Source organism: Heterodontus francisci, chromosome 30 (assembly GCF_036365525.1).
Source record: "Heterodontus francisci isolate sHetFra1 chromosome 30, sHetFra1.hap1, whole genome shotgun sequence".
In the NCBI taxonomy this organism is placed as follows: domain Eukaryota; kingdom Metazoa; phylum Chordata; class Chondrichthyes; order Heterodontiformes; family Heterodontidae; genus Heterodontus; species Heterodontus francisci.
In genome coordinates, this window is record NC_090400.1 from 58,674,710 (window position 1) to 58,688,205 (window position 13,496).

The following is a 13,496-nucleotide window of genomic DNA, read 5'->3' on the forward strand; positions in this document are numbered from 1 at the left end:
GAAAGGGTAGTTGAGGCAGAAACCCTCAATTCATTCAAAAGGAGTCGGGATATGCACCTCAAGTGCCGTAATCCGCAGGGCTACCGACCAAATGCTGGCAGGTGGGATTAGAATAGGTGGATTGTTTTTCGGCTGGGACAGACACGATGGGCCAAGTGGCCTCTTTCTGTGCCTTAAATTTTCTATGATTCTATGAAATCTCCTCCCAACCTTCTCTCCTCCAAGGAAAATAGTCCCAACTTCTACAGTCTAACTACGTAACTGAAGTTCCTCATCCCTGGATCCATTCACGTGAATCTCTTCTACACTCTCTCCAATGCCTTCGCGTGTTTCCTAAAGTACGGCGCCCAGAGCTAGACACAATACTCCAGTTGAGCCCAAATGAGCGTTCTATACAAGTTTAACATAACTTCCTTTCTTTTGTACTCTATGCCCCTATTAACAAAGCCCAGGATACTGTATGCTCTATCGACCGCTCTTCCAACCTGTCCTGCCACCTTCAATGACTTATACACATATACGCCCTGGTCCTTCTGCTCCTGCACCCCATTTAGAATTGCACCCTTTATTTTATATTGTCTCTCCGCACTCTTCCTGCCACAATGAGTCACTTCTCGCTTCCCTGCATTAAATTTCATCTGCTCCTTGTCCACCCATTCCACCAACTTCTCTATGTCCTTTTGATGTTTTACACTCTTCTCACAATGTTTCCAAGTTTCATATCTTCTGCAAATTTTGAAATTTGGACCTATAAAGCAAGGTCTAAGTCATTAATATAGATCAGGAAGAGCAAGGGTACCAACGCTGACCCCTGGGGAACTCTACTAAAAATATTCCTCCAGTCTGAAAAACATCCATTAATCACTACTCATTGTTTTCGGTCACTCAGCCAATTTCATATCCATGTTGCTACCATCCCTTTTATTCCATGAGCCATAACTTTAACAAATGAGGAAACTCAGCAACCTTTGGTCTGAATCAGAAACATGCACAATAAGTTGTTACAAAACAACTTTATTCCTTGTTTTACGTCTTTTTTTTTTACAAGTCACATTTATGTTTATGAACCTGTTACAGTGGAATCGAGACTGAGAGCAGTATCTGCTTAAAAAACAATAATTCTTAAAAAAAGCAATGCATTGATTACACCAACAAAGATAATGTGACGACTCCTCTAACACATCCTGAGTACACATGGTTTGCTCTATTGTGCTTGGAGCTGAAACCTAAACAGAGAGAAGTGGAAGTGCACTGGAGCTGTTGGGAAGGGGGCAGTGCTCACTGCGTGAGTTTGCGCTTTAGGCTGTAGCTCTGGTTTGGGAGCGCAACACTGCCTACAAGAAGCACAATGGTAACTTCAAGTTAAGGGGGGGGGGGGGAGGAAGTCGTTGGGTACAGCCCCCCCCCCCCCTGCTGCAATTAGCATTTCCCAGGCTTACCTGCAAACCTGGGCGAAGGAAACCCTAAACCGGGACAGTGAAATATTTTTAAATACTTTTCCTACAACCCCTAAATAAAACAAAAGCTGTCCCCCTGTATCAAATAAGCTCAAAATTTTCCCTGCAAAATCTTTTCACAGAATGCTTCAAGAATTAAATGATAGAACACTGAATTAACAGACACCGATCCCATAGCATTTATTTTTTGGCAATTGGCTGCTTTCCTTGTTTTGTTCCTGTGGGTTTCTACATTCTTTAAAAAAAAAAATGGTTTTATTGAGGAAGGGATCTGAAGCTTGGCTCATTTTCCACACTGCCCCTCAGAACTGGGGCTGGAAGTTGAGGGAGCTGTGTTGTATTCTAGGAAACGTTGGGAGGGTCCCAGACTCTGTTCCTGGTCGGGGGATGGGAGGGAGCTCAGTTATAAATACAGACCAACACAAACCTACATCACCCAGAGACCATTCATCAATAGACCTCAACAGAAAGCACCTACAAAGTCAGTGCCCGTCAATAAACAGGACCCAACAGAAATGGGGACTATTCGACTGTTAATTGATTCATTCACTCCTAGGGCCACTGCTGGATATGCTTCATAATCATTTGGCTAAAGTTTCCAGAACTTCCTTTTTGGTAAAGTGGGAAGAACTGTATTTGAAGCTCAATTTTTTAAAATCACGATTACAGTTGAAAGGCAGAAAAAAATAAGTAAATTACAAATTTTACAGTTACTACAAAACAGTGCAGCTTTTAGTGTGACTATTAATTACATCACAGTTTATGAAGCCTTTTTTAATAACAATTTTTTACACAATTTTACAGCAGCTGAAAGTGCCTAGGGGTTATAATTAGGAGTCTGGTGGGGGGAGTAAGTGGCTGTGTAATATCCAACAACATCTTCCCCCAATCCACTGTGTTGTCACTACGGTGAGAAAGTGTGAGAATCAATCCTCCGATCTCTGTACTCACTTCCTCTTCCCGAAGAGCGATTTCTTGCTTGAGGCTTTATCGCCAGAGATCAGTTTTGACCCGATCAGTAGACGTGCCTTTTCATCCTCCTCTTGTTGCTGTATGTTTCCGTCTGTTTTAAGCTCAGTGTTCTTGCCCCTCGCCTCCAATCCTGAAGCTGGTTTCAGACGGAGTTTCTCCTTTATTACCTGTGCAGGGTTGGGTGGGGTGAAGGGGCAAAATATTAAGAGGAGACTTGGTGTTTTTACAGATGCAATGATCCAAGGCAGATTAATTCCCAGATTAAAACTCCTAATTACGGCACAGAAACAGGCCATTCGGCCCAGCTTCTCCATGCTGGTGTTTATGCTCCACAGGAGCCTCCCCCAGCCCCTACTTTCTCTCATCCCATCAGCGTATCCTTCTATTCCTTTCTCCCTCATGTGTTTATCCAGCTTCCCTTTAAATGCCTTGATGCTCGTTGTCTCAACCACTCGGTGTAGTAGCGAGTTCCACATTCTCACCAATGAGAAAAGGATCAGGGATGATTTGATCAAGGTTTATAAAATAATCCAGGGACTCGATGGGGACAATTAATGCAACTGGACAAGTCAGGGAAGACATCATAATTAAGTTAAGGACAATGCCAGGTTAGACATCAGGAGGTGACAGTTTTCCCAGAGAATAATGGTCATCTGGAACAGGCTGTCAGCAACTGCAGTGAACACCGATTCTCTGAATTGCTTCAAGTGAGAGCAGCACCTGTTTGTGACTGGGACAAAGATCACTTCGCATAACAGGTAGGTGTCCTGTAACATGAATCAGGATCGGAGAGATCTGGACCAGTTTCAGTCACCTACAGGGACTAAAGAGAAATTTTCCAGGTCATTTTTCCTGATTGACCTGGGGTTTTATCCGCTTTTCCTCCTCTCCCAGGAAGACCTATGCAGGCTCACCTGAGCAAGCAGAGCCTTGCGACTGTCCCTCTTGACAGCCATAGCGAAGTCCAGCCAGGTCCACGTGTTGTTATGGTATTCCAAGCATGGCAAAACCAGATTGAAATCCTTCCAGTCCTCGATATTCTTCTCACCCTGAAACACACAAATTCAGGAGATTCCCAGCATTGAAACCAGGGTTCAGGTGGAGAAAGAACAACTGAGAGGATTCCAGGATTGGGAATCCAAGTTACACACAAGGTCACTGACTGGGATGTGAAAGCCAAAACAACATAAAATCCCATACAGAATTTTACATGTTCAGTTACCAGAAAGCAGTGGTCTTAATCCCGAAGGAAAGTTCAAGAAGATGGTGTTATTTTCTGATTGAAGATTTCAAGATAGAATCATAGATCACACAACACAGAAAAAGGCCATTCAGCCCATCGAGCCTATGCTGCCTCTTTGAAAGGGCTATCCAATTAATCCCACTCCCCTGCTCTTTTTCCCCAGAGTCTTGAAAATCTTTCCCCTTAAACTATTTATCCAATTCCCTTTTGAAAGTTACTATTGAATCTGCTTCCACTGCCCTTTCAGGCAGTGCATTCCAGATCACAACAACTCACTGCGTTAAAAAAAAATTCTCATCTCCCACTAGCTGTTTTTCCAATGACCTTAAATCTGTGTCCTCTGTTACCGACTCTCCTGCCACTGGAAACAGTTTCTCCTTATTTATTCTATCAAAAAGCTTCATGATTTTGAACGTGATTATGAAGGGAATTGACAAAAACAAGTCCAGAGAAATTGGTCACTGGTGAAAGTTTCAAAACCCACTGAGCACAGATGAAAAGATCAGAGTCAAAAGAGGGGAGGCAGCGACCTTTATCACCCAATTGATTTGGAAATCAGTTCACCAGGAAGGAGAGAATGGTGAAGGAAGCCAAGGTTAGAGAATGGAAGTTTTTCCATTGGCGCACCCAGGGCAGCATCAAACACTCGCAGGACAGGTACAGCACGGGGGGAGAGAAAAAGAAGGGCCGTTCTGCCATCAACGAGGTGGTTACGAGGGAATATACGATAAATGTGCATAAGCGTATCCATGGCGTGGGTTTTAAGAGACGTGCTCCTCGTGCCATTAAGGAGATGGGTACTCCTGATGTCCGCATTGATACTCGATTGAACAAGGCTGTTTGGGCTAAAGGTGTAAGGAATGTTCCATATCGCATTCGTGTGCGTTTATCCAGAAAACGCAATGAAGATGAGGATTCGCCTAATAAACTCTACACGTTGGTAACCTATGTTCCTGTCACGTCCTACAAAGGTCTGCAGACAGTCAATGTTGATGAAAACTGATCTGTAAATGTTAAAATAAACTTCAAAAACTGAAAAAAAAAACAGGGGTTGGCTGCTGGCTAATTGGAGGTGTTGAGTGTATCAACAAGGTGCAGCTGACTGTTGCTGTGTGCAGAGGCTGGAGGCTGTGTGACTGCTGCAAGAGGGAGAGACTGAGACTGAAACTAAGGATTTCCATCTGTCTTTTTGTGAGAAGAAAGCAGGAAACTAGAACTGTCAGCTCTTGTGAGTTTGGGTTTTGTAGCCCTTTCATTAATTGTTGTGGGGAGGGGGAAAGGAAGAGACCGGAAGACTTTGGGTGGGGTTGTTTGTTTGAACAGGGAGCTCCTGTGTTTTAACAGCATTGAATAGGAACTCCCTCCCCACCCCAACGAGCTAGCCTGGGATAGCTGGAGCTGCCCAGGTGAAGGGACTTTCTCTTAACTTTGTAAAGCACATCGGAAGCAGAGTGTGTCTGGGCAGCTACAGCTGTCCCAAGTGAAGACATCGCACCCCCTCCCACCACCAACTGGATGAACAGCAAAAGGACTGCCTGCATTAACACCTGCAAAGAGACTGATTCCTCCTGACCCTCCTCTCGTTCAGCCTCTCTCCCTAGCCATACCCTCCAGTCTGTGCTTTTGTGCTTTTTGCAATAATTTGTTATTTGTTATTCCATTCTCTCAATTTCAATTTTATTTATTTTTCTCTCATCGGTGGACGTGACTCTTCTACCCGATGGCTTCACAGCCTTGTTTGGTGGCGGGGCCCTCCGATACTGCAGCAGCTGCAGCAGCCACTCCAGTGGCCCCATCACCATTTAGAATATTGACAACAAAGAGTTACACCCACCCTACCATGACTATTGAGGCTTGCGTTAAGGCAATGGCCGAGGTGGTCGGCCCCTCGGCCATTGTGGCAGCCTCAAAGATGTATGGGAAGGCTGTGTTCTTCCTGAAGACCGAGCGGGCGGTGTCCCTTGCCCAAAGTACGGGGCTCACAGTGGGTGGGACTTTCCTGCCAGTGGACCCTCTGGGAGCCACTGCGCAGCGGGTAATGTTGTCAAACGTCCCACCCTTAATTCCTGATGGGCTCCTCCTCCCCCACCTACACCATCTGGGGGAGGTGAGGTCGGGGATCACCCCAGTCCCGCTCGGTCTTTGGGAGCACAGCCTCCGACATGTCTACTCCTTCCGCCGCCTTAGAGGGCCACTTCAGTGTAGAGTTCCAGGGGACAGCCTACCGTCATTTGGACCTCGGACGGGGCGCGGGTGCCACGTCTGCAAGGGGGTGGGGCATATTCGTAAGAACTGCCCCAACCTCCCGGCTGCCAGCTCCACCTCGGCGGCCCAAGGTGGTTCCACAGCACCTCCTCCCACTCCCCCCAAACATCCAACAGACACCGCTCAGTCGGTTCCAGAGGCTGTGGTTTTCACAGCCTTCGGCGGGGAGGGGAGTGTCCGTCCGAGTGGAAGGAAGACGCGGAGAAAAAAGAAACATCAAGAGGCGTGTCCCCTGGACACTTTGACACAACCCGAGCCTGAGCTCAGTCCAAAGCCCATTCCCATGGAATCCACCTGTCCCAGGGCTGGGCTCAGGCCCAGGGTGACTAAAAAGAACAAAAAGGGAGGGTGCAGAGGCGGAGGCCTCTGATGACATGGAGGTCTCTGAGCCTCTGCGCCCTAGTGGGAAAAAGAGGAGAAGGCACCCCTCCACTGAGGTAACAAGGGGCCCTGAGGTGCAGGGTCCAACTGTTGGAGGGGAGCTGTCTCCTGTTTCGGGTCCTCAGGTTCCCCTTACCACCACCAACATCAAGGCTGCAAAGTCTGGGCAGGAGCTCCCTATGCCTCAGGATGGAGGGGAGGGGGAGACACCTGTACATGTGGCCCCTCTGGGGGAAGCCAGTGGAGCCCTGCTTGTGGTGGGGGAGCCTGGGGACGCTGCCCATTCTGCCACTGCCACTGGGTCGGATGCCCTGAGAGAGAGGGAGGGCGAGGCCCCAGAGGGTCGTCCCTCCCAGCTGGAGTCCTCCACCACCCAGAAGACACCCGACCCGGTTATAACAGAGAATGCTGCCCCATCTGCTGGGCCTGCGGGTGCTGTCGGAGCTGGAGATGGCCTCCTCTCTCCGCCTCCAGTGTGTGGTGGATGTGTCGGCCGCTGGCGGTGACGACACAGAGGAGGATGGGGATTCGGTGTGGGGCACGGAGGATGACCTTGATTCCATCGCCAGTGAGGTGGTGGAGTCCCTCGTGCCACCCACCGAATCTCTCCATCCCGACGGCGGAACTCCGGGATTTCCTCGTGGTTTGCAGGGGCTGCCGCAATAAAGTTCATCTGGCCCTTGGTCGAATCTGGCGCTGATCATCCTGTCCGTCCGTGCCGCCCTTAAGAAAGCAGGAAAGCGCGCGGATGTGAAACTGGTTGAGAGGCGCCGTTTTAATGTGTTCCTCAATGGGTTGCTGGGGGAGTGGAAGGCCAGGTGCACTTCCACTCCCTCCTCACAGTGAGGTGTTGGTGACTGGTTTTAAGTACCTTTGACATGAAGATAACCATAGCCAGCCTCAACATCAACGGCAGCAGGGGGTCTCACCGCAGATTTCACAATCTCTCAGTCCTTAGGGAAGGGAGATACGCGGTGAGCTTTCTGCAGGAAACCCACACCGTTCCGGGAGACGAAGCCACCTGGCTCCTGGAGTGGCAGGGTGGGGTCTACATGAGTCACCTCACCCCTATTTCTAGTGGGGTGGCTATCTTGTTGGCCCCGACTTTTCAGCCGGAGATCTTGGGGGTCGAGGAGCTAGTGCCGGGCTGCTTGCTCCACCTCGCCGTTCACCTGGGTAGCGTGCCGCTCCACTTTGTGAACGTGTACGCGCCCAGGCCCGGCGCGTTGCAAGCGCGCTTCTTTGAAGAAGTGTCCGCTCTCTTGAGCTCCATCGATAGCGGCGAGTGCATCATCCTCGGGGGGGATTTTAACTGCACCCTCGAGGTGGGGGATCGTTCCAGTCCCCAGCGCGGCCAAGTGTCGGTGGAGAAGTTGAGGGAACTGATCAGCTCCCTTAACTTGGTGGACGTCTGGCGGAATCTCCATCCCAACTCCAGCGCCTTCACGTGGAGGTCTGGAGGAGGAGGGTCCCGAATCGACCGCCTCTACTTTTCGCAGGCGTACGTCTCCCGCGTCTCGGCGGCCTCCATGCGGCTGGTACCGTGCTCGGACCACCGCCTGGTGTGGGCGAAGTTCACTCCGCTCCGCACGCGGGCGGGGTCCGCGTACTGGCACCTTAACAACCGGCTGCTGGAGGACGAGCGATTTCGGGACTCGTTCTGTCGATTCTGGGCCGACTGGAGAAGGAAGCAGGGGGGCTTCCCCTCCTTGAGGCTATGGTGGGATGTGGGCAAGATGGGTTGACCGTGGAGTTCCTCAGGACGTTCTGGGACGTCCTGGGGGACGATTACGCGCGGGTCCTGGGGGAAAGCCTGGCGACCGGGGAGATGCCCCTCTCGTGGCGCAGGGCGGTCATCGTCCTGCTGCCGAAGAGGGGCGATATCCGCCTGCTTAAAAACTGGCGTCCGGTCTCCCTCCTCAGCACGGATTATAAGATCTTTGCCTGGGCTATGTCTACCTGCCTTGGTTCCGTGCTGGCCCACATGATCCACTCCGACCAGTCCTACACGGTCCCGGGCCGGTCCATCCTGGACATCATCCACCTGGTCCGGGACCTGATCCAACTTTCCCAGAAGACTGGTCAGACGGTCGCCTTTCTCTCCCTCGATCAGGAGAAGGCGTTTGACAGGGTGGATCACGAATACCTTTTCGGGTCTAGTCAAAGTTAACGGGTCCTTGACGGCGCCCCTTTGGTTTGGGAGAGGAGTGCGTCAGGGATGCCCCATGTCCGGCCAATTGTATACCATCTGCGTGGAGCCCTTCCTGTGCCTGCTTCGCAGGAGGTTGACGGGATTGGCTCTGCGCGAGCCGGCAATGCGGGTCGTCCTCTCGGCTTACGCCGACGACGTGCTCCTCGCGGTCACAGATCCCGTTGACTTGCGGAGGATGCGCGACTGCCAGCAGACCTTTTCTGCCGCGTCCTCCGCGAGGATCAGTTGGGGGAAATGTTCCGGACTCCTGGTGGGTCAGTGGCGGGTGGACTCCCTGGCGGAGGAGATGACACCTTTTGCGTGGAGCACCACGCACCTCCTCTATCTGGGAGTCCACCTGAGCCCCGCTGAGGAAGCCTGGCCGGCAAACTGGCAGGAGTTGGAGGCGAAAGTCACCGCTCGGCTGGGGCGCTGGACAGGACTGCTCCGAGTGCTTTCCTACAGGGGCCGAGCGCTGGTCATAAACCAACTGGTGGCCTCCATATTGTGATACCGGTTGGTCACTTTGGCCCCGCCCCCTGCATTTGCCAACAAGATCCAGAAGAAACTCGTCGATTTCTTCTGGGGCAAGAGGAAACACTGGGTCTCTGCCACGGTCCTGAGTCTCCCGATTGAGGAGGGCGGTCAGTCGCTGGTGTGCGTCCGCACCCAGGCTGTGACTCTCCGCCTTCGGACCCTGCTGAGATACCCTGTACATCGACCGTCCTCCCAGATGGTGAGCGCTGGCAACGTATTTTTTCCACCAGTGTCACTGCCTTCAAGACGACACGCAGCTCCTGGTGGAGTCCGTTAGCCGCGCTTCTCTGAGGGAGTTGCCTGTCTTTTACCGGGATCTATTCCGAGTCTGGAACATGGTCGCCTCCAGTCAGGGCGCTCCCCCACCGGCGGAGGTGAGCGCCTCGGCTGTCCAGGCGGCTGACTCCGGGGACGGTCTGGCGGGCGGAGGAGTAGCCGAAACCCCCGGGACGCCCCTCACTGCGGGTGGCGAGGGGGCTCGGGAGTGCGGAGCGATCCCGGCCGAGCTGACACCCGCTCGGCCGGAACTGCTCATCGGATCCAGGCCCCGAAACCCTCCTCGGGAGCCGGTCCTGCACAACCCGAGCCGCCTCTCGGAAATGCCCTCTGTGCCATTCCAATCGGCGCGGAGGGGTTTCCTGTACGGGCTGCTCCTGCACACTCTCCACTTCCTCACCCTCGTCAGCCAGCCGGACACGCCCTGGCGGTCCGCGTTGCCATCTGGCGGCGACAGGAAACCCCGATGGAGGTGTCTCTACGCGGGAGTCTTCCCCCTTTACATCGAGGACCTGGGGTGGAGGGTGTTGCACAGGGCAGTCCCGTGCAATAGACTTTTAAGTAGGTTCACGGACTCCCAGGCCGCCTGTACTTTCTGCGGCCTGGACGAGTCCGTGTTCCATGTATATATGGAGTGTGCGAGGTTGCAGCCCTCTGAGTATCTGAAGGGGCTGCTCCTCAAATTCTGGCTGCACTTCAGTCCCACGCTCCTGATCTTTGGGCACCCGGTGCGGAGGGGCGTGGGCCGGGAGGAGGATCTCGTCGGTCTGCTCCTGGGCCTGGCCAAGGTGGCAATTCACAGGTCCAGGCTGCGGGCCGTCGGGGGTTCCGTCCTCCCCGATTGCCTGCCCCTCTTCCACGGTTACGTTCGCGCCTGGGTGTCCCTGGAGAAGGAGCATGCGGTGTCCGCCGGTACGCTTGAGGCCTTCCGCGACCGGTGGGCACCGCAGGGACTGGAGTGCATTGTCAACGCCAAAAATGGCATTTTAATTTGAGTTTTTGTTTATTTCTGTTTTTAATAAAGTTATTTAAAAAAAACAAAAAAAAAAAACGGGGTTAGATACAGAGTAAAGCTCCCTCTACACTGTCCCATCAAACACTCCCAGGACAGGTATAGCACGGGGTTAGATACAGAGACAGAGAAAAACAAACACACATTCATCTGCTCAGTCTGGATAACCTCACATATCTGTATACCACTGAGGCTCTTGAATATGAAACAGGCTTTAGTTTAATTACCAGCTGCTGCTTTCTCGACAGAAGTCTCACCTTGTAGCTGACGCAGAGAGGGACCTGCGGAATCTTCACATAGATGAAGGAATTGTTCATTGCAGCTCTCTCCTTCATCTTATCGATGTCGTCCACCGGATGCTACGGGGGAGAAACAAGGATAAAGTCACATCGTGTACGATCACATGATCCTGTTCCTGACTGGCCTGTTGACGAGCAGGAACTGAGAGAAAGCCATCCACCTTTAACTTTGAGGAGGAGACGGTGACGTATTGGTATTGTCACTAGACTAGTAACCCAGAGTCCCAGGCAAATGCACTGGGGACATGCATTCAAATCCCACCACGGCAGATGGTGGAATTTGAATTCAATTAATAAATCTGGAATTAAAAAGCTAGTCTAGTGCACCATGAAACCATTGTCGATTGTTGTAAAAACCCATCTGGTTTACTAATGTCCTTTCGGGAAGGAAATCTGCTGTCCTTACCTGGTCTGGCCTACATGTGACTCCAGACCCACAGCAATGTGGTTAACTGTTAAAGGCTCTCTGAAAGCCACTCAGTTGTATCAAACTGCTACAAAGCCTAAGAAAAGGTATGAAACTGGACGGACCACCCGGCATCGACCTTAGCATTGGAAATGACAACGGCAAACCCAGCCCTGTCGACCCTGCAAAGTCTTCCTTACTAACATCTGGGGGCTTGTCTCAAGAGAGCTGTCCCACAGACTAGTCAAGCAACAGCCTGACATAGTCATACCAAATCATGCCTTACAGACAATGTTCCAGACACTGCCATCACCATCCCGGGTATGTCCTGTCCCACCAGCAGGACAGACCCACCAGAGGTGGCGGCACAGTGGTATACAGTAGGGAGGGAGTTGACCTGGGAGTCCTCAACATCGACTCCGGACCCCATGGTCAAGGAAACCTCCTGCTGATTACCACCTACCGCACCTTCTCAGCTGATGAATCAGTGCTTCTCCATATTTAAAAACAATCTGAAGAAGCACTGAGGGTGGCAAAGGCACAGAATGTACTCTAGGTGGGGAACTTCAATGTCCATCACCAAGTGTGGCTCGGTAGCACCACTACTGACTGAGCTGGCCGAGTACGAAAGGACATAGCTGCTAGACTGGGTCTGCGGCAGGTGGTGAGTGAACCAACAAGAGGGAAAAACATACTTGACCTCGTCCTCACCAATCTTCCTGTTGCAGATGCTTCTGTCCATGACAGTATTGATAGGGGTGACCACTGCACAGTGCTTGTGGAGATGAAGAAGTGTCTTCACATTAAGAGTACCCATCATCGTGTTGTGTGGCACTATCACTGTGCTAAATGGGATAGATTTCGAACAGATCTCGTAACTCAAAACTGGGCATCCATGAGGCGCTGTGGGCCATCAACAGCAGCAGAATTGTACTCAACCACAATCTGTAACCTCATGGCCCGGCATATCCCCCACTCTACCATTACCATCAAGCCAGGAGACCAACCCTGGTTCAATAAAGAGTGCAGGAGGGCATGTCAGGAGCAGCACCAGGCATACCTCAAAATAAGGTGTCAACTTGGTGAAGCTACAACACAGGACTATCGGCGTGCCAAACTGCGTAAGCAGCATGCGATAGACAGAGCTAAGCGATCCCATAACCAACGGATCAGATCTAAGCTCTGCAGTCCTGCCACATCCAGTCGTGAATGGTGGTGGACAATTAAACAACTAACGGGAGGAGGTGGCTCCACAAATATCCTCATCCTCAATGATGGGGGAGCCCAGCACATCAATGCAAAAGACAAGGCTGAAGCACTTGCAACAATCTTCAGCCAGAAGTGCCAAGTTGATGATCCATCTCAGCCTCCTCCTGACGTCCCCAGCATCACAGATGCCAGACTTCAGCCAATTCGATAAACTCCGCGTGATGTCAAGAAACGACTGAAGGCACTGGATACTGCAAAGGCTGTGGGCCCTGACAATATTCCGGCAATAGTACTGAAGACCTGTGCTCCAGAACTTGCCGTGCCCCTTGCAAAGCTGTTCCAGTACAGCTACAACACTGGCATCTACTTGGCAATGTGGAAAATTGCCCAGGTATGTCCTGTGCACAAAAAGCAGAACAAATCCAACCCGGCCAATTACCGTCCTTTCAGTCTACTCTCAATCATCAGCAAAGTGATGGAAGGTGTCATCAACAGTGCTATCAAGTGGCACTTGCTCAGCAATAACCTGCTCACTGATGCTCAGTCTGGGTTCTGCCAGGGCCACTCAGCTCCTGACCTCATTACAGCCTTGGCCTAAACATGGGCAAAAGAGCTGAACTCCAGAGGTGAGGTGAGTGACTGCCCTTGACATCAAGGCAGCATTTGACCGAGTATGGCATCAAGGAGCCCTAGCAAAACTGGAGTCAATGGGAATCAGGGGGAAAACCCTCCGCTGGCTAGAGTCATACCTAGCACTAAGGAAGATGGCTGTGGTTGTTGGAGGTCAATCATCTCAGCTCCAGGACATCACTGCAGGAGTTCCTCAGGGTCGTGCCCCAGGCCCAATCATCTTCAGCTACTTCATCAATAACCTTCCTTCAATCATAAGGTCAGAAGTGGGGATGTTCGCTGATGATTGCCCAATGTTCAGCACCATTCGCTACTCCTCAAATACTGAAGCAGTCCGTGTAGAAATGCAGCAACACCTGGCCAATATCCAGGCTTGGGCTGGTAAGTGGCAAGTAACATTCACGTCATGCAAGTGCCAGGCAATGACCATCTCCAACAAGAGAAAATCTAACCATCTCCCCTTGACATTCAATGGCATTACCATCGATGAATCCCCCACTATCAACATCCTCCGGGCTACCATTGACCAGAAACTGAACTGGAGTAGCCATTTAAATACCAAGGCTACAAGAGCAGGTCAGAGGCTAGGAATCCTGCAGCGAGTAACTCACCTCCTGA

At 51.4% G+C, this 13,496-nt stretch overlaps 2 protein-coding genes across 2 annotated transcripts in view; one reads left to right on the forward strand and one right to left on the reverse strand.

Annotated features, from left to right (window-relative positions):
• Positions 1-998: 998 nt before the first annotated feature.
• LOC137346845 (bridge-like lipid transfer protein family member 2) overlaps positions 999-13,496 on the reverse strand; it is an 84,675-nt gene continuing 72,177 nt past the window's right edge. The window contains 3 exon segments of the mRNA XM_068010779.1: positions 999-2,596; positions 3,344-3,478; positions 10,592-10,693. Of these exon segments, the coding sequence (XP_067866880.1) occupies positions 2,405-2,596; positions 3,344-3,478; positions 10,592-10,693 (429 nt within the window). The 3' untranslated portion in view covers positions 999-2,404.
• On the forward strand, positions 4,235-4,717 carry LOC137346846 (large ribosomal subunit protein eL31-like). Its single transcript, XM_068010780.1, has one exon. It carries the CDS (start codon positions 4,250-4,252, stop codon positions 4,673-4,675), a length of 426 nt encoding a protein of 141 aa, XP_067866881.1. The 5' UTR covers positions 4,235-4,249; the 3' UTR covers positions 4,676-4,717.

Coding starts and splice junctions, on each gene's coding strand:
- LOC137346846 (XM_068010780.1), top strand. CDS start 4,250: ATGGTGAAGGAAGCCAAGGTTAGAGAATGGAAGTTTTTCCATTGGCGC.